This window comes from Nesoenas mayeri (genome assembly GCF_963082525.1).
Source record: "Nesoenas mayeri genome assembly, chromosome: 6".
NCBI lineage: Eukaryota > Metazoa > Chordata > Aves > Columbiformes > Columbidae > Nesoenas > Nesoenas mayeri.
In genome coordinates, this window is record NC_137545.1 from 16,860,232 (window position 1) to 16,879,677 (window position 19,446).

The window sequence follows — 19,446 nt, forward strand, 5'->3', positions numbered from 1 at the left end:
ATTCACCTCTCCAATTTCTGTACAGTCTTTATGTCCAAAACTCTTCCTACACAAAAAGCAACCATGTAATCTTTCCACGTATTATCACAGTAACCACCACTCCCCTAACTCAGAGCATCAAATCCTGTAGATATGACACAGAACGTGGGCTAATCCTCAGCCCCCTGATTAGCAATCACTTGTCCTTTTTTTTAGTATAAAGCCTCAGCCTAAAACAACTCAATTTACTATTCCAAGCAAGCCTTCTAGTATAAGTGTAATATGTAACAGCAAAAGCATTTACTTTCCAATCCAACCACACACTCAGGTAGGTCTCTGAGTCTACAAATTTAGAGTTTTTACTGTGCTGACAAATAACCAGTCTTGAACTTAAATACAGGATTAAAGTTAGGCCGTGTTGTACCTTTAAGAAGTATCTCACATTTGGTTAAGGAGTTGACTGGTTTGTTATTTTGTCACACACAGAGAAGACATTCATTTTTTCTCAATGTAGTTCAAAAAATGTTTACGTGTATTTTAAAATATAACATATATACTTTGTTTATATAAACTAAATATTTAATATAGTATAAGCATACACTGTACGCTATATATTTTATATACTTACATGTATGTAATATACACACAATTAAATATATAAACATACATTTTAATACACATTAATATTTTAAATTGTAACTACAATAGCATTAGCTCACAAATTTAAAAAGCTACAGAACAAAAATGTACCAATTTTGACAAAAGTATGCTCTTCATGAAATAATCAAGTTTTAGATATCAGGTAATTTACCCTGTAAATGGAATAAAAATACAGATTCAGAAATAGTCTACAATTCATTTTGACATTTAGGAGAGCCTCTAAACTTCCAATCTTTCGGCCCACAAAAGCTATGAGTAGAGAAGCAAAGGAGTGTGCTTGGAATGAACACGAAGACAACTTGAACAGTGCTTGTATTGTTCATCTGACCACAGACTTTCCTTTAGAAAAAAAAAGTGTGACTAAAATATGGCACATAAGTCTTTCCCAAAACAGACCAAAACAGTGTCTACAGTCCTAACTGCTCTCATCTCTACATATCTTGAAATCTAAATTCCCTCTATTTTTCATACAGTCACTTTTAGAATTAACTACATACATCCTCTGAATATCACGCTCCACAGAAGCAATACCTTGAACTTCAGATTAAAAACTGACGATGCAGCGAGAGAGAAGTTTTATGTACTCACACTAAATGCTCCACGCTGCATCAAATAATTTATTTGGCATCTGACTGAGAGTTGCAGTAGTGGGTCAGAGAGACACAAAAACAACTCTGATACATTAAACTCCTGTGAGGAACACACAATCTGTCTGCTGCATGAAACCAGACAACAAACTCATATGAAAACAGTATCAGTAGGAGTTTGTGTTTGATTCCCTTTCTAATTACGTATTGATTTATATACCTTATGCCTCTCCTAAGACAGCAGTCAGTAACACACAGGCATTCATTCAGCATTATACAGTTACATTATTGACAGAAACTTTACTTTTTAAAAAGGTCTTTGTCCAGCATAACACCATCCGAAGTTGTTTGAAGGGTCAGTCTTAACATATCCATGCACTCTTTTAATCGGGGATCTGATGTACGTAATCCTGTAGATTTGAGCGCCTGTTAAAATAAAGCAATCATTACTAAAATGAAAGAAATGGGCTATAACAAAAAAGTTTCTACTGCTCAGTTATTTATCAACATAAGAGACATCTGCCACCACATTATCACCACAGAGACATTTTGACACCTTATTGATCCTTTTGCCATTCATTTTGGCTGCATTTGATGTCAAAGGATTAATGTCATTTGAAATCTACAGTGGCCAAACTACTTTTTACACAAGTGCAAATACTACCCAGCCCTGCCACAGATGCTTTCCAAGTATTCCCTTCTGCACAGCAAATAAGTGAATAACAATAGTAGTATACTCATTCTCTTAATTACATAACTGGGGGGAGGAAGAGGCGGGGAAATAAAAGAAGTTACATTCCTTGCTGCAGCTTACCATGTATAACAGAAATTCTTTGCTTTGTATTCTTGCATTTAGAATATTAACAAAACTTGCAGTAGTTTGCTTTCATACAGCACTTTGGAACAGTAAACTTACAGTTATGAATTTATGAACTGGTATTTTTTCTTGTCCTTCTGCAATAGTATAGAAAAGTAGATCTTCTAAGCTAGGAAGGAGACCTTGCTTCATTTTACTGAAAAAAAAAGCATAGGTTAGTTTAGTGCATATTTTCATTTATACACATTTTTGCATTATTTACAAGAAAATACATTTTCACTACCAATGTAACTGCTATCATTAATTTCAAAGAATGCTTTTATCAGTGATCACAAAGTTTAATTCAGCTTAAAGTAGGAAAAAAGGGTAATATTTAAAACTAGCATACATATACTTTACAATAGCAAACATTTTTGTCTGCAACATAGTTTTCACTGACATACAATTATTATTAAGATTATATTTAGATATTTTTGGAGCAGACTCATTGCATTTCCCTCTTCATGATGTTACAGAGGACAGACATGTTACTCACACAGAGTATAAATTATTTATAACACTCAAAGACCTACGTGCCTCATGATAAAGCTGTAAGGGCAGACTGACCCAATGGTTCCACAGGCAAAAGAGACAATGAATGTGTACTATTTTCTTCAAAATAATGCTGGCTTTAGGGACTCCTAGAAGGAGCCCCAAAGCCCTTGCCCTTCTAGGAGGTGCTGTAAGCCCCGTCAGTTGTGTTGAGAGCAAGCAAAGCCTCCTGCAGCACAGCACCGTAACCTGAACCAGCTCAGCCCCAGCAGCAACAACTCTTCATCCTGCATATTTAGAAGCATTAATGTGCAGCATGGATACTTCTTTAATGCTCACTGTGGTTAGCAGGTTTAAATGCCTCTCCAAGCGTATGTATGCCTGCATTTTTTTTTTTTTTTTTTTAATTTGCATCTCCATTATAAGTGAAAGGGGAAGGAAATCTATCAGATTACGCATCAAAATTCCTTCCAAGAGAGCCAGCTGTAATACTGACAGCTGTCTCTCAAAGCCTTTGAAGGGTCTCGAAAGGTTTAACCTCTGAGTTCTCCTTTTCCTTGATATTCTGAAGCACCCGCAGCAGGCAGGAGCGCAAGTCTGTACTCAGTTCTTTACGCTCCCCCCACAAGCACAGCTGGAACACACAGTTCCAAACTGCAAGAGGGGCAATAGCAAAGGGCTTCAGATTGATCCCTTCAGCTGCCCAAAATGCTCAGGTTTGGTTCTAGACAAATTCAGTTGACAGCCAATGTTTGGATGTTTCACAAGCAAAAACTAGATAAAAACAAAACAGTTCTCTACAAAATGTAGACATAAACATACTAAAAGGGAGAGTGTGCAGTCTTACATTATTTTAGCCATCCATTTTAAAGTTCAGTCTTATAATTTAATAATATTGGCAATACTTCGTTACTATACTGTAACAGATAATAATAATTATTGCCTGAAACTAGAATGCTCAGTGCCAATTTACTTTCACATGTGTATGAATGTGTGTACAACAAGCAGGTCGATATTCCAGTCATGAAAGTTTTCTTAAGGTTAGTAGTTCTTTGAATATCAGTACTCAGGGTTATAACTATGAAAATCAAATACCACAACTAAGCACAGACTCTAGGCAGGCCAATGCAATCTTACAGACTGATATTTAATCCTCCCTCCTCTGCCAATGCTAGCTTATTCTAGCTCAACAACAGATTTATTATTATTTTTAATAAAAATCTGATTATATCCAAATAGCCTTTTAAATTTAAGACAACCTTTAGATTGCACTTGCCTCTCTCATTTCCTCATGATTAGCAGTGAAAACCAGCAGTAAAAATCTCACTTCTTATTTTCTGATGTATTTAAAACACTGTACTTACATACTAAGAACAGAAGACAGCTTTGTAAGCCAACAGAAGTTTCCTTGTCTTCCAGTCTGGATTTTTTTTTAATGATGCTGGCTGACTAATGCACAGACAGGCTGGCAATTCAACCAAGACAAACGCTTGCAACTACCTCAAGCAAACTACTGCACACCCATGTTCCTAAAGAAAATTCAAGTTTTCCACGCAGCACATTGCACCTTCAATCTTTTGAGAACAGTACATCCAGTCAAGCCAACAGAACTAAAACTACTATAACACACCAATTAAAGCTTCATCCTATACCTGCACACAACCTCTGCAGATATGTACTTTGTTTTTTAAAGCCGAGTTACACAGCCTACACCCCCATGTTTTCCCCATTTACACCAAGCATTTAACTAAGCTCTCCAAAGCGTTGAGATCTCATGTTTTAAGGAATGTCTCTGCTACAAGACTTGTTACAGGACTCTCTGACAGAGGAAATTCCCATATTTCACTTTGACAAAACAAGTCGGAGAGCACACTGAGATATTTTAACCAATAACCTATTTAATGACAAGTTTCTGAGCTATTACTCAGAATTGTACAGCTTTTCCAAACGTGCAATTTCTATCTGGAAGGGTGCAGAAAAGAACTTCAGACATTCAAACAAGATTTTTATCTACCTCTCGAAGATTTTCATCTCTTAAAGAGATGTGTGCTTTTTGCAGCACAAATTCTCTCTCAACTTAGTTGCCATATCTCTCACATCTGCTGCTGTTCAATATTGGGTCAGTCAGCCTGACTGATCTGTACTGACTGCCATAGCAAAGAGGATGGCACTCAATATATTTACAGAAAATCACTCTTTGTCAAATAGTCCATATTTCGATGAAGTTTATCAGCTAAATAGAAGTGGAAAGGTTTGCTCTGCAGTTTATCAGGTCCATGATGTCAGTAACTAATGTTTGCTTAACCTAAAAGCTATGTTTTGGCAACGCGAGCACACTTTGCAAGACAGTGCTGTTCAGCACATTGTAAAGAGCTGTTTTTCAAGTCAGGGAACTTGCAATTTCCACAGTCAAATTAAAATGGAAATTTCCATTTATTCCATTTCATGAATAATTATTATATATCTATTTATTTATTTTAAAGAAGGGAAATAAGTAGGCACCAGGCTATTACACAAACGGACTTCTTCAGTGGTACTGTAACGCGTGGACCAGAATACTGGCAGATGCTCCACACTGCTCTTTATATTTAAATAAAGAACAGAGTGCAGGATTTCCAAGCAGAAGGACTTTGCAGTGTGTATGATGCCTTGCTTCAGCTCTTCTTTTTGCATCAGCACAGTGCTTATACCAGATTCCACAGAAGACTGCATTCCAACAAAAACTGAATTATATTTTCTACAATATAAGAAAGATTAAATTTCAAATACAGTGCAACATTCCTACTTCATATTTCAAGATGTAACTGGCAAAATGCAGAATAGGATTTACAAAACAAACAATATAAAGATATGATACTGCTAATAACAGTATCAGGCTTATTAGTAACCATAAGACACCAGTCATAAAAACAGGAGGGCACAGCACCTGAAAGCTGCAAGGGCTGCAACTCGCAGTTGGGAGCTGCTTTATCTAAAACAGGCACCCTGAAGTTCTCACAATACTTACAAATAACTGATTTTCAACTAAAAGATATGTATGTGTCACTACTTTCTGACCACAGACACCAATCCCATTAACAGTGGTGTGTAACCATTTACCTGAGAACTTACCCAGATTCAGAGAAAACGACATATTTATAAACATAAACCAAAAAAAAACATGGAAGCTTTAGTAGATTTGCACCTATGAGAATTATATCCACACTCTGACAGGACTAACAGTGAGGTAAAACGCTGCCTGGTTACTATGCAGTTATTCCTCTGGATTCTAATAGGGGCGCAAAAGCAACATTCATTTTAAAAGTATCTCCAGAATTCAACCCTGCCCTTAAAAAGAAGCGCTACCGCTCCCTTGCCATTTTAAGAAAAAAAATAATTAATAAAACACTTCCATTAACCATTTTGCTATATTCCATATACGAGCACCCATCACTACTGCAGTTCAGTTATACTTTAAAAATCAGGGTTGCTCACATTTAGTTCTTCCCTCTCACCTTAATCAATCAGGGCCTTTGTATTTATAAACAGTTTATACTAAGATAAACCTAGATCCTACTACTCTCTAGCATAAGTTGTAAGTAGAACAATGTTGTTATACCGAAAGGAGAAGTAAACGCTATTAAATATTATAGAATTTATAATCTAGGGCTGTACTAGGTTACTGTGTTTTAAGTATTTAAGCATGAACATAGATATGATTACACTTCAATTCAGAGCATTCATTAATCAAAACTACCAGTCTATGACCACTTTTAGTTTAAACTCAAACATTTTTCCTTTCCAAAATATATTAAGTTTCAGGTGGAGATGCAGAGCAAAGGCTGCATAGCTGGGATAAGGAGGTGGTGGAAGATGTTCAGGAAAAAATGCACACAGAGATCTGGTTATGCAATGGGATACTGGTTATTTCATCAGCCACAGACCTTGTAATTTATCCCCTCTACGAGGAATTAAACTGTTATAAACTTCTGTACAGGCTTTGCACAAAACGTTTCAGGCTTTTCACATGCAACTCCTACTTTCTTTATATGAAGACTGTAAGGCAAGCAAAGCAGCAAAAGAATCTTAGTGCTGTCTTTTGACACTGCAGGTTATTCCAGTATCCTAGAACCACAAAATTACAACCAAACAGAAAAATAATAATCCCCCCAAACATGCAAAAAAGAAAGCATAAAAAAGGACTATTGTCTTCCCAGTTGGGGCTACAAACCACCTGCCAAACACAAATCAAATGATATATACTGCTGGACGGCAAAGTGCTGGACTCAGCAGAACACACAGACTACACTGACTTAGCCCAGTTACCAATTTAGTCCACAAAACTGTCTTTTAAAGAACTTCACTCTTCCTCCGAATTCTGTGCTCTTTCTTAATATAGCAATGATTTTCACATGTAATATACCATTTACAAACACTTACAAGAAGATTTTCATAATTCTGCATTAAGAAAATAAGAATGAAAGTATCCAGCAGCCTGGCTAATGTTCTACCAGGAATTCCTCCACAGCCTGAAGAGAAACTGTTTCCAGCTTTTTCCTTGTTCATAACTATATGCTGTATGTTTTATGTAATTGTTCCATGCTAATTTTGCAGTAAGGCTCAAAGAACAAGCAATCTGACTTTCAAATACATCATTTTTGCAACGATTAAAAGTGTGTAACTGGTTTGTGACTACGTAGCCCTATCAGATGTATTAGAAATTATGGGATCTCCCTAATTGATGTTAACTCTAGAAAGCTGTTATAAAAGCTCAGTTTAAGAAAATGTTACCTCTTTAATAAACTGCCTTTTCCTCAAAAGCCTCTCACAGTTGGCATACTTTTTTTTCCTAAATTTGTAATGGCACTGTCTATATTTCTCATTGGAAATTGAACTACAACCTTTATAAACCACACCTACTTGAGCCACAGATGAATAATTGGTTTTGTTTGAAAACATTATGTATAGTGCTAATTCAAAAAGTGGATTTCATAGATGTCAAACAATGGTATAAATATAATACTAGTACACATATGATTGTGTATTATATTGTATATGGTTATATAACCTGATATGGATGCATTTTTAAGGAGCTTGACAGCAGACATTATAAGTGATGCCTTTAAAGAAGACTATATCCCTCTGAAACAAAAGATGAGCAGCTAAGACATTTGGTGGGAGAAAGGGGAGAAGAACAAGAAAACAGCCTCTTTCTCCATGTGTCATGCTGAAGAAATACAAGTTCATGCTGAAAAAAAACCTCAAAAACCACAACTCAAAAGCAGAACTATTAACGAGCTAAGGGCTGCTGCCTTCCCGACTGGTCTTGGGGAATCTTTCCCAGACTTCCTCTTAGCATTAGGCTAACAAAGACTTCACTCAGTATTAAAACAAGGTACTCCTTTCTTGGCCTTACTTCCTCTGTCTTTTGCTTTATTCATCTAGGTAATAAGCATAGCAAAGCTTGGGAAATCTTGGGTCTAGATTTTAACTACACCACCCCATAAGCAGCGCAAAGACAACATGTGGGCTGCCTACTGGAAAGCCAAGGGGCATGTTCCAAACACATGCAGGAGATGGGTCTTCGTGGGGGCTGCAGGTTCAAACAAGCAATAGGCAAACTGTCGGATGGGGGGTGGGAAATGAACCGGACTTTTTCAAGAGCTGCATAATGCTGAGGACTAAGAGCAGAGTGCAAAGGAGAACCATCAATCCGTTTACCTCTATCCCAGGTATCCACTACTGGTCACTACCAGGGACACAAACTGGAGCCCATACACCTATCCTTGACCAACACTTTTGAGAATATTTCAGGTTCTTAGTAAAAGAATATTAACTTCAAAAACACATACAGTCTTATAATTCCATAACCTGCATGGACCTTTATCACTTCGGGACAAATCAGGACATCTTGTCACAGAGACACATCCTGCAGCACCTAGGAACATCTGTACACACCACTAACAGCAGTAACACCTAACCCTAACTGCACCAGACATAGAGAAGACAGTGATGCAAAACTTCCAAGGCAAAACTACACATCACATCCATCACCTTTAATAATTAATGTAAGATGACACAGCTTTTGCTTCGCTTGGAAAATATTTTATGCCGAGAGCAGCTCTAGAAAAAGACACCCTAACGCACGCTGTCTCCCCTGACCCAAAACACAAGCACTCCCCGCATATGCAAAGCCGTCTGTGACAGAGATCCCAAGACAGGTGGCAGCTCCAGGCGTGCCGAGGACCCCCACAACGAGCCGGGCGGCCCCACAGGCGCACACGGCCCCGCACCGCCCACCGCTCCGAGCCCGCCGGCCGCCACCCGCCACCGCGGCACGAGGCGGGCGCAGCGAGCACGGCCGGCGGTACCCGGGGAGAGGCCGTCACAGCCCAGCCCGCCGCGGCAGGGCCCCGGGAGACGCGATGCCTGCCCGGCGCGGCGCCCACCCCGCGGCCCGGCCCTCGCACCTGCCGGGGAAGCGCCCGGCGGCCCCCACGCCCTGCCCGGCCCGGTCCGGCCCCCTTCCGCAGGCTCCCGGCGTGCGAGAGGGAAGGCGGCGCTCACATGGCGCCTCTGCATCCTCCTCCTCCTCCGCCACCGCCCGGCCCGGCCCCGCCGCACCCCCGCCTCGCACTCACTTCTCTCCTCCGCCGCCGCCTCCGGCCAGCTCCTTGCCGCCGCCGTGGTTATTGTTGTGGCCGCTGTCGGCGGGGGCTTCGCCGGGGGTCGGCGACGGCGCCTGCGCCCCCTTCCCCGGCTCCTCCAAGGCTCCCTCCGAGCGAGTGCACAAACCCCGCGCCGCAGGCGGCAGCCCTGGGCCGCGGCGGGAGGCGGGCGGGCTCACACCGAAGGCGGCCAGCGGCGGCGGGAGGCGCCTGTGGCCAGCGCTGGGCCCCGGGCCTCCGCCGCCAGCCGCCCCCGGCGGGCCCAGCGGCAGCAGCTCCCGCAGCAACGCCGAGCGCCACAGCCGCATCATGCTGCGCCACTGCCCTCCGCCGACTGCCACGGCCGCCAGCCTGCGGCGCCGCTCGCGCCTCGCCGCGCCCGCCCCCGCTCCACCCCATTGGCGGCGGCCGCCTAACTGTCAGGCACGCGGCGCGCTCATTGGCCAGCAGGGACGTCACTCCGGCGCCGGGCCACACCCCGGCGCGGAACGAGCCGCCCGCGGGCCGCTGGGGTCTGGGCGCGCGGACTGGCGGCGCAGCGGAAGCGGGGCGCAGCGCGAGCCCGGGCGCGCGGCGGGAGCGCGGGGCCGGTATCGGCCGTAGCGGAGCGGCCCGGCACAGCCCGGCACAGCCCGGCACAGCCCGGCACAGCTCGGCACAGCCTGGCACAGCCCGGCACAGCGCCCCCCGCGGGCCGGCCCCCGCACGGCGGCTGGGGGAGCGGCGGCGCGCAGCGGGCCGGGGCTGCGTCCGCACCGAGGTCACCCCCCCTCCCGCCGCCTCCATCTTCTCTCAGTCCCGGCTCCTGAAGGGGAAAACTTGGAGTGGCCGCCGGGCCGCGACGGGGACGGGGCGCGGCCAGTACCTGCGGGACGGCGCCGGGCGCGCCCGGGGGTCCCCGCGGGCCCCGGAACGGCCTGGAACGGTCCCGGCGGCGCTTCTCTCTGCGAGGGGTTAGAAGCGGGCTGGGCTGCAGCCCTGTGGGGCTCAGGTTGCTGTGGATACGGGCGATTTAAAAAAAAAAAAATCATTTTTAACTCTGAAGCGGGCCCCAGGAGGGGTGGTCCCGGTTCGGAGGGCCCGTGATAGCCCTTGGGGAGCTGTGGGGAAGGGGTGGGAGAGAAAAAAGCATTAGAAACACAGAAGAGAGAGAAAAACTTCCCTTGGTGGGAAGAGGAGGTCCGAAGCTCTTCTGGCAAGGGCTTCTGTTAATGAGCAGGTCTACTAAGGGGTTTCCATGCACTTGCAATAAAATGGTCATTGCGTAGCTTGTTACCAAAACTTCCTGTGGCTACCAAAGCGTACAACTTCTAAAAAAACCCTTAAAAAATAAAATAAACCACCTGTACGCCAAAATGAATTGGGCGCGGCCATTCTTCACATTCACATCATCAAATATTTAATCAGCGTGAAAATTCTGCCGCTAATCTACAGGCCTCAATTTGGGAACCGCCGGCCTGTAGTAACGCAACACCCATGGCCAAAGCGGGAAGAGGAGCAGAAAATAGCTGTAGGGCCTCAGTGCGAGGTGTAAATGTCACTCCTGTGCCCTTAAACTTCGTCACGGCATCCCAACGTGCTGCTTCCCATGTGCACACAGCATCTTGGAAGTCGCAGATTTTGCTATTACCTGGTGAAACTCTTCGCTCGCATAACCAATGGCTAAATTTGTCCTGGATGAATACAAATCTACATTAGTAAATTAGAAGAGGAGGACTGTTGTCATCCTGCCTCAGTAACACCAGTGTGGAAAGGAGTATTTAATTTGCTGATAGCTTTTTCTCTCCAGGAATTATAATTTTCTGAGCAAAAATGTAAATACTTGTAGAGTTCTGAGTCTATTGCTGCTAAATTTCCTGGTTAACAATTTCCTCATACATCAAGGTTTATTTCTTTTGGTATGTTTATTATGTTTGGGGGCGGGGGGGGGAGAAGTTGTAGTTCTGAGTTTAAATTATCTCACTGCACACCTTACTGGAAATATTTTACGCTGAAGATAATTATATTTTATTTTCCACCACCCCCTAGACTGAAAGTTTTAGCTGCCTAAACGTAGTAAATTGTGCTTACAGAACCGCATACAACACAGAGGGGTTTTTGTTGCCTGTTTGCCGTGCACTCCTGAGTTTGAAATAATCACTACAAATGGACTCTATTGAGAAGAGCCTTTGCCTGTACTTATGCCACCACACAAATGCCCACGGGAGTTCCTTCTGCTAATATATTGCCACAACAGCCATGAGAGTCTTTGGAAGCAAATTTAAAGATAGCTGGTAATCTGTGCCGAAGCGCTCATTTTTCCTTCCCACTGAACAAGGAAACTTGAAATATCAGTGTGGGATGTGTAATCCTGGCCTACAGTCACTTCACATACAAAAATGCAAAGTACCTACAGTTCTCACATATTTATTACATTACCTATTATATTTCCTGGAACTGAATCTGAATTTCCATCTGCTAAGCCTTTTTGGCAAGCCAATAACTGCCTCTTTCATTCTGCCACACAATATTTCTCATTTTTTTTAAATTCTGTTATGTAAAATATTCTAAAGTTAGAAGTCTCCCAAGCATGTTTCCCTTTCTCTCTGCAGGAGCTACCACTGTAAGAGCAGCAACAGCAAGCACGTCTGTGCATTTGGTCACTAATCGAACACGCGGTTCTGCGGCCGCTTACAAGATTCCCCGCTGATTTTTTAGCGCCAAGGTGATATTTTTGGTGCGACAGCTGCAGTCTTTCACAAACCAGCTGTTTAGCAACTGACCTGGCTCCAAACCTTGTCTAATTAGTCTCTTGTACTGTAGGGGGGGAAGAAGAGGAAGAATGCAAAATGCAATGATCTGGATCTTTCCCTTTAGTGCTTTGGTTGCTGTTCAGAATGTTGCAAATATGGTTGTGGGAAGGGAAGGAAAAAAAAGTACCACATTAATAAAAATGTTTGCCTCTCATGACAGTAACCTGTGTTACACATTCTTGACCCTACGTGAACTCTTTGACTCATTTCCTTTTTCTTTTTTTTCTCCACATGCTATCTCCTCATTCCTTTACTTAACCTTTTAGTACCACTGTAACATCGAGCAATCTCCCAAAACAAGTATTCTTCAACAAAGCTTTTCCTAAAAGTCACTCCAATAAATTAATCCTCAGCTTCTCTCCTGGGAATGTCCCTTGTGTGTGTTTTAGCTCCTGTGGGCAGAAAAGGCAAGTTGTTCTGTGTGTAGAACTGCGAACACGCAGCTCAGGAACAATGCAAAATGACAAATATAGTTTCAGATTCACAAAGTTCAAGGGCAGTAGTGACTCATTCCCTGTTCTGAGAACTTTTGCTGCATATTTCACGCCATCACTCCTACTATGACTAAGCCTAAGTAGTTTCACCCAGTGATTCTTTCCCAAAGGCGCAGGTATGCTAGAGACTCTTAATTTAAAGTGGAATTTTTTTAACTTTGAAAATAAGCCATAAAAAACATAGTAAAGATAACATCAGAAATGCATCCATTTGCTTGTGAAAAGTGTTACACATTGAACCTGTTAAACTGACTCTGATTTTTGTTTTGATCCAGGTGTTAGACCGGGCTTTCCCTGTACCTCAGTGAAACCCCCTTTAGACTTGTCTTCTGAGCACAGTCATATTGCTCATCTCTTTGGAAATACAAGCCAGGCCATCTGCTCCACTGTTCTGTGTTCACACAGCATCCCAAGAGAAACAGAAAATTACAGAAATGGTTTCCAACAGAGTGCAAAAAGAATTGAAATTAAAATTCCCTATAGCTTTTATTTTGAGTTGGTTACACAACCATAGGCAAATAATTCTCGTTTAATTTCCACAACTATATGTGTATTTTTGTAAAACAAAAATTAAAGAGATCATTTAAAATGGCACGGTTCTTCAGTAAAGACCAAAAAAAAAAAAAGTGGATATTTTAAAGAGGCATTATTAAGTATTTGCCCTAAGCTGTATTGTAGCTAAATATTCCTAGTGTAACACTCTAAAAATAATCCACATTTCAGCGTTAATCTGCTAGGAGAAAGGGCTCTGAAAAGCAGGTGGAAAGAGGTCTTCCCAGTTCAAGCACACACACTGATAACAGCTTTCAGGAAGGTTAAATCCTCCCATCAGATCGCCAGGGCAGATTGCAGATAAGCAGCCGAAATTAAGGATTATCTTGGCTACGACATGAACTATTTACTTTGCTATTTAAAATGGTTATGTTGGCTCCATTTCATTTGTTGCTGGGTAAGAGAACTGAAGACAAGAAACTGCAGTTTTGACTCTATTCAAGTAGCAGCAGTTCCTAAAAGTATTTTTTTTTTCCTTTGTGAGGCTAACTTGCTGCACATTTGGGTAACATTCTGATGTTAATTCAAATGAAAGGTGCTCAGTCACAAGAAACATTCCCAGTTGGATTGTACAGAGGATACAGAACAGCCTCCTCTGAGCATAGAAGCATAACCAGTAAATAAAATTACTATTTCATCTAAGAAAATGAAGGTTAAAATATTTAGGTGGAATAGCTCAGAAATCCAATGAGGAGGAAGACATTCAGAGGCATAATTTACCTGGAAGGTAATAGTTGATGGAGTAACCTCAAGTGACAAGCAATAGCAAAAATTCTAAATTCTCTTCCTCATGTAGCACATGAGTGAGACCATAGCTCATTTCTCATCACTTTCATTCCAGGTGAATATGGACAGTGAGGATGTGATTCAAAGGCAAGAAAAATGCTTGGAAGAGTTGCTGAGACTGGCATGAAAAGAGATTACAAGGGCCTGGGACATTCCTGGAATAACTAAAAGACAATGTATTATGTTTTTTAGTGTACATAACAAAGTAAGCAAATCATAGAAGTAGGTTCACTGGGGATGATCTGCAAAGGCTGACACAAAGTCAAGGGATAAAAATTTTTTAAATGGATAAAAGACATAGAATTGCCATATGATTTTGAATAAACAGAAAGGGTGATTATTAAAATAACAAAACCAAATCTCTGCAAAATGATAATACTTAAAATGCTTTTCTTTTCCTAACTTATTTCCTAACCTGAGTATGGGGGAAGATTGTCTGCCACTGAAAATCTGCACAGGAGCAGAGTCTCGGAAGACAGTTTATTCCCCACTCTTGGCATGGATGGGCTGTCTTGCACTTCCTTACCCAAGGGTTTGCTTCTCAGTGGTGACCTCCTTTATCAGCTGCCTTGAAATTAAATTATGAAGAGAGATAAGCATTAAAGGGGAGAAAAAAAATAGATTTTTAAAAAATACATATGAACAACTCATTTATGTTCTATGGAGTACAATTATACTCTAATTATGCGCTGAAACCATCAGTTGCTACGTCTTTTCTGTCTATAACTTCCAAAGGGAAACTACTTTGATATGTGTACTTTATATGCCCAAATAATAAAGTGACTCTAGCTTTAATGTTAAAATTTGACCTACAGGTAACCTTGATTCTTCTGCATTCATATGGTGTGTCCGCGTTACCAGACAAATGGGGAACAAAACTTCTTTCACAACTACATGGACAACTTGCATTGCAATTTCTGTATTATGGTCATAATCGTTCAGTCTATTAGTCACCGGTTTTCCTTATTACTCTATTTGTTAATGTGTTTCCATTCATCTTCACCAGTGAGACAGTGCTGTTGTTCCTCTTGCGTGTTATGGGTTATAGCATTTTTCAGAAGCAAAATTCTGTATGCATTCACCTTCAGAAGCCACATCTTACCTACGGCAGAAGTATCCCCTGCTTCATCCAGCAACACTGCGTATTATTTGCGCTATAATATACCTCAATCACAGTGCCACAAACCCCATGCATTCTGCCCACAACCAGATTTAACACTTAATTCTGATGACACCTGCCAAATTGCAGCCCAGGTTTTGCTGCTACAGCAGGCCAGGGAGTGGGAGCAAACTTGGATTGTCTGCTCATGTTCCCCATCCTCAAATATTAGCCTTGGTAACCTCATGCTGGCAAATAGCAACGAGTGACAGCATCACCTGGCCGCTCCATCGTATCTCAGGTGTCTGCGCCGAGCCCATGAGATCACATCTCACTGCTTCTGAGCACGGACGCGTAAAATCACCACCTGCGTTTAAGCAAAGGTCAGAGCACGAGCTGGCTGGACATGAACAAAGCTACACAGTGCTGGACAATTGCTGACTGAGCGGTAACATCTGCCCATGCCATCTCAGCCCTGAAGCGATGGAGATGATGGTGTCCTGCCTCCACACCTCGTTCAAGCACCTTATGGAAAGGCACTTGGGCAGATGCAATTTTTCAGGCAAAGACACACTAATGAGTCCCGTTTAATGGCCACATGTAGGAAAAAAACCTCTCTCACACATCTGATTTTGCCCTTTTACAAATCAAGGTTGAAATTTTGGTTGTGTAGAAGCTTAAGTCTACAAGGACACCCAGGTTTAGGAGCAGGACTCCCCATCCTGGAGGAAAACAAAACAAAATTATAAAATTAAGCAAGCAAAACAAGCACTCGGACTCTAATAGAAACCATCTCATCATAAGTTATCCAAATAGTTTAAAAGTCTCCAGCCTCCAGAAGGCTACTCTGGAGAACACAGAAACCACTCTGATCAAGCATAGAGAATAATGCCAGCACCAACCAAACCCCAGCACTTCTGAAATGGTAAACTAATCAGCAAAACCATACATTTCTTTCTGTCCTGACACTTTTGGCACCATCTCATTCCTTTTGCCACATGAAGGGAATAGGAACGGACACATGAGGTGATTTAGATGCAGCCTTCCATTGCAGCCACCACGATTTGCAAGTCTCCTTAAAGTCTCCTGTTGACTTAAAAACAGTCCCATAAAGACTAGTGGGAAATACCCACTGGTTTTTTAATTCTTGAAGGATGTAACTTTGAAGGCAGATTTTTTTCTTTCTTTTCCCATCCAAATCTCTCTTTATAAACACCTAACCTCCCTAAGGAGGTGAAAGGAAAGAGGTAAGGGAGCACTGCAAAGCAGATACTCCGGGTACTGGCGGGTGAGTCAATGTGTTGCTGGTGACTGCAGACATGCCACCAGCAGCGCACGATGTACCATCACACTCCAAGGGCATTTAATATTTAGACAAGAACTTTCAAACAGTTCCACAACACTAGGCCAGTGGGAACTGAAGATTTGCAAAACTGAATTCAAAGATTAAAAAAAATTGACCAAAGTTGTAAATTAGGCAGGATTAAGCATATATTTTTGCTAATACCTAGTTTAGTGCCCAAATGTCTTTATGTTCATCTTAACTTCCTGGAAGGCAAATATTCAAAATTCTTATAAAGTATTTTTGGTGCATCTGAAACATTTGTGAAAGGGCATAATTTGTGTTTCTCTAGAGTTAACTGCTGTCATGAAGCATTTTGACATTATCCTTAACTGCTTCATAATCCTCTGTCTTTTCAGACATGGCTTGAAACAACCCTTGCTGAAGCAAGTTGATTGAAAAACACACAAGAACAGAACCTCTACTTTTTAAATAGTATTTTTAGCCCTCAGCATAGTTTCCATAGCATTATTAGACCCAATTATGTGGGCTTCTGCCTTGACTGACTGGGTCGTGCTGTTGAAATTTGGAGCGTTTCTAACACGACGTGGTCTCTGGTGGCAAAGTCACTCATTCCCACACACATGCCGTGGCTCATCACCCCCTCACAGTTGTTCTGAGACAACTACCGAATTGGGTCACACTGTAAACTGCATGAGCAAAACAACCTGGCCTGAAAATTGATGAGTGATGATTCTCCTCTTTGAGACAGAGCAGTTTCACATAATAAATCCCTGAAACATGTCTTCAAATTAGACACGCCATAGGATGGCTCAAAGTAAGAGCAGTAGCCAAGAAATTTTGATAATTCTGTTTCTCTCTGTATTCTTGACCTTGCACCACAGGAAAGGGATGTTATCAGACAATGGACTTCACAGCCTTCCTGTCACAGGCAATTTTTAAACAATGACCAAGTGCCTGGATATTTTGAATATTTAGATAAAGTTTCATCTGATTGCTTGGTCAACAAACAGAGCTTCAGGCAATGAGATATCCTTATAATAAAGCATGACCTGTCTGGATAACATGGTTAGATTGATTTGGGGAGGAAATATAAGTAGTTCTGTAATTACTAGAACATCCTTTATTCTGTCACATACTCACATACAAAGTAACCCGGTAATACCCTACAGTAATCATCCAAGACATCATGAGCCCAATTTGGGAACAAATCTAATAAAGCATAGCAGTAGGCCCTTTGATATGATTTTTTTTTTGTCTTCAGGCTCTCTGCTATATATGATGAGCTAGACTAAAATCTCATTAGACACTTGAGGATGGGCTCTGCTAAAATAAGGTCAGAAGAGCAGTGGTACAGATGAGCAACGAGACCAGAACCAGGCTGTGTCAGGGAGAATATTTTGGGCTAATGGGGCTTTAAGACAACAAATGAAAAATGAACTATATCAAGTATTTTGGGCCAGAAGGCATGCAGAACAGACACATGTAATTATTCATGTACCTATGGTTAGGAAAACATCATCCAGCCACCTTTCTGTTTCCTCCCCAGCTTTGACTTACTGCATCATGTCTGCGGCAGAATTACGAGCTCTCAATATAGGGCATGTGTCTTCCTATTAGTCATAAATTTAATCAATAAGTCAAATGTTTTATTTCTTGGACTTTCATTATATGTATTCTGATGCAGTTGTTTTATTCAGTTTATCTCACCTTGTACATGTCTGCAAGTTTTTCCTCTGGTTATCCAGGTTATCAGGTTAACCTTCTAAGTTGTATCTCTTTGTCTTTTGATTGATAAGCTTCAACAGAGAAAGCATGATCTAAAAAAATAGTTTAAATAGTGACTCATTTTGTTCTGCTTTACCTATTAGTTACATTGTTTGATATGTCAACATATTTTGTTGAGATTAAAGGTGAATTTCCGAATTGAGAAAGCACACGCAGTAGAATGTATTGCCTCTTTACACAACAGTACGGCAGAAGAGGTGGGTAATAACAGTGCAGTGTGGCTCACTTAATCTACCTTGGTGTAAAGCCAAATAAATTTTACCCTTTGAAATAAAAAGTAATTCTTAAACTACTCAGTTGTTAATGATTCTTAAACTACTTAGTTGTTAATGATTTCTAGAACTGGAAATAATCAAAATCCACATGCTAGTGAGTAATAATCTTCTACAAACATCCTGAACATAAAGATTATGCCCTTTATTTTAACAGCTAGCAGGGATGGGATTAATTTACATCACAATACCAATTTGCATAAGAAAAACTATTAACTTAGGAAGTTGATGAGTCGATGCATCTACCAGCTCCATAGAATGACCCTGTACTGGGAAAGCTGAGGGATGTGTGCAGTGAGACGCTGCTGATCCTTTCTCAAGGATTTGGCCTGGTTCTGGGTGCCCAGCGCAGCCCAGCCAAGCGGCGTCCAGCTCCACTCAGGATTACCAGCAGCTTAAGTCATTGTTTGGAAAAAAACACAAGCAACCATGCTCTTCCCACATAGTGCTTCTAAAAGAAGACTGCTTGCGGGATTTTTTGCATCCCTGAATAGATTGCATACAACTGCCTCCAACGCAGTCTTTGAAACATTACAGGGAGGAGAAAAAGAACAAGCACCTTTAATTGAGCTACAGCTGAGCTTTCTCACCTGTTCATTTCTGCTCTTTGTACGCTTCTGATGTTCAGGCAACATTTTTTGGCACATTGGGACATATATCTTAAAAAGAAAAAAAAAAATCAGGAGGGCGTTGCACACATGAGATGACAAGTAGAAGCAGTGTGGTCACCATGTGGCTGTCACCCAGAGGGACAGTCCTGAGCCTGCTGAGAACTGAATTTTGCACTCTGAAACGAGCAGCAGCAGCAGAGCAGGCTGGCTTCAGCTTGCCCTGAGCAGGGAAAAACTAGTTTCTCTGTACCTCCGTTACCTGCAGTCCTTCTGAGTTCAAGGGCACAGGTAATGGGCAGCTGTGCTGCGAAAAGTTACAGGTGCAGCCTTTGAGCGCATATTTCAGAGTTTATAACCTCAGCCTGCTTATTCCAGCTGGAACTCAAACTGCTTAACCTTCAGCTCTCAGAGGCTTTTGGATCGGAGCTGCAGATGGATGGAGAAGATTATTTCCAAAGGGCCTGGCCGCTTGTTACTCATTACCTCTGAGCAGAGGGATGTCTGTCCCCATAGAGAGGGATGTCCCAG

General features: G+C 41.9%; 1 protein-coding gene across 2 annotated transcripts in view; it reads right to left on the reverse strand.

Moving 5' to 3' along the window:
- GLS (glutaminase) overlaps positions 1 to 9,595 on the reverse strand; it is a 58,706-nt gene extending 49,111 nt beyond the window's left edge. For both annotated transcript variants that reach the window (XM_080346420.1, XM_080346421.1), the window contains exons 1-3: positions 9,195 to 9,595; positions 2,143 to 2,239; positions 1,531 to 1,652 (exon numbers count right to left, since the gene is read on the reverse strand). In XM_080346420.1, the coding sequence (XP_080202546.1) occupies positions 1,531 to 1,652; positions 2,143 to 2,239; positions 9,195 to 9,532 (557 nt within the window). In that variant the 5' untranslated portion in view covers positions 9,533 to 9,595. The remainder of the gene's footprint in view (positions 1 to 1,530; positions 1,653 to 2,142; positions 2,240 to 9,194) is intronic.
- Positions 9,596 to 19,446: the final 9,851 nt, after the last annotated feature.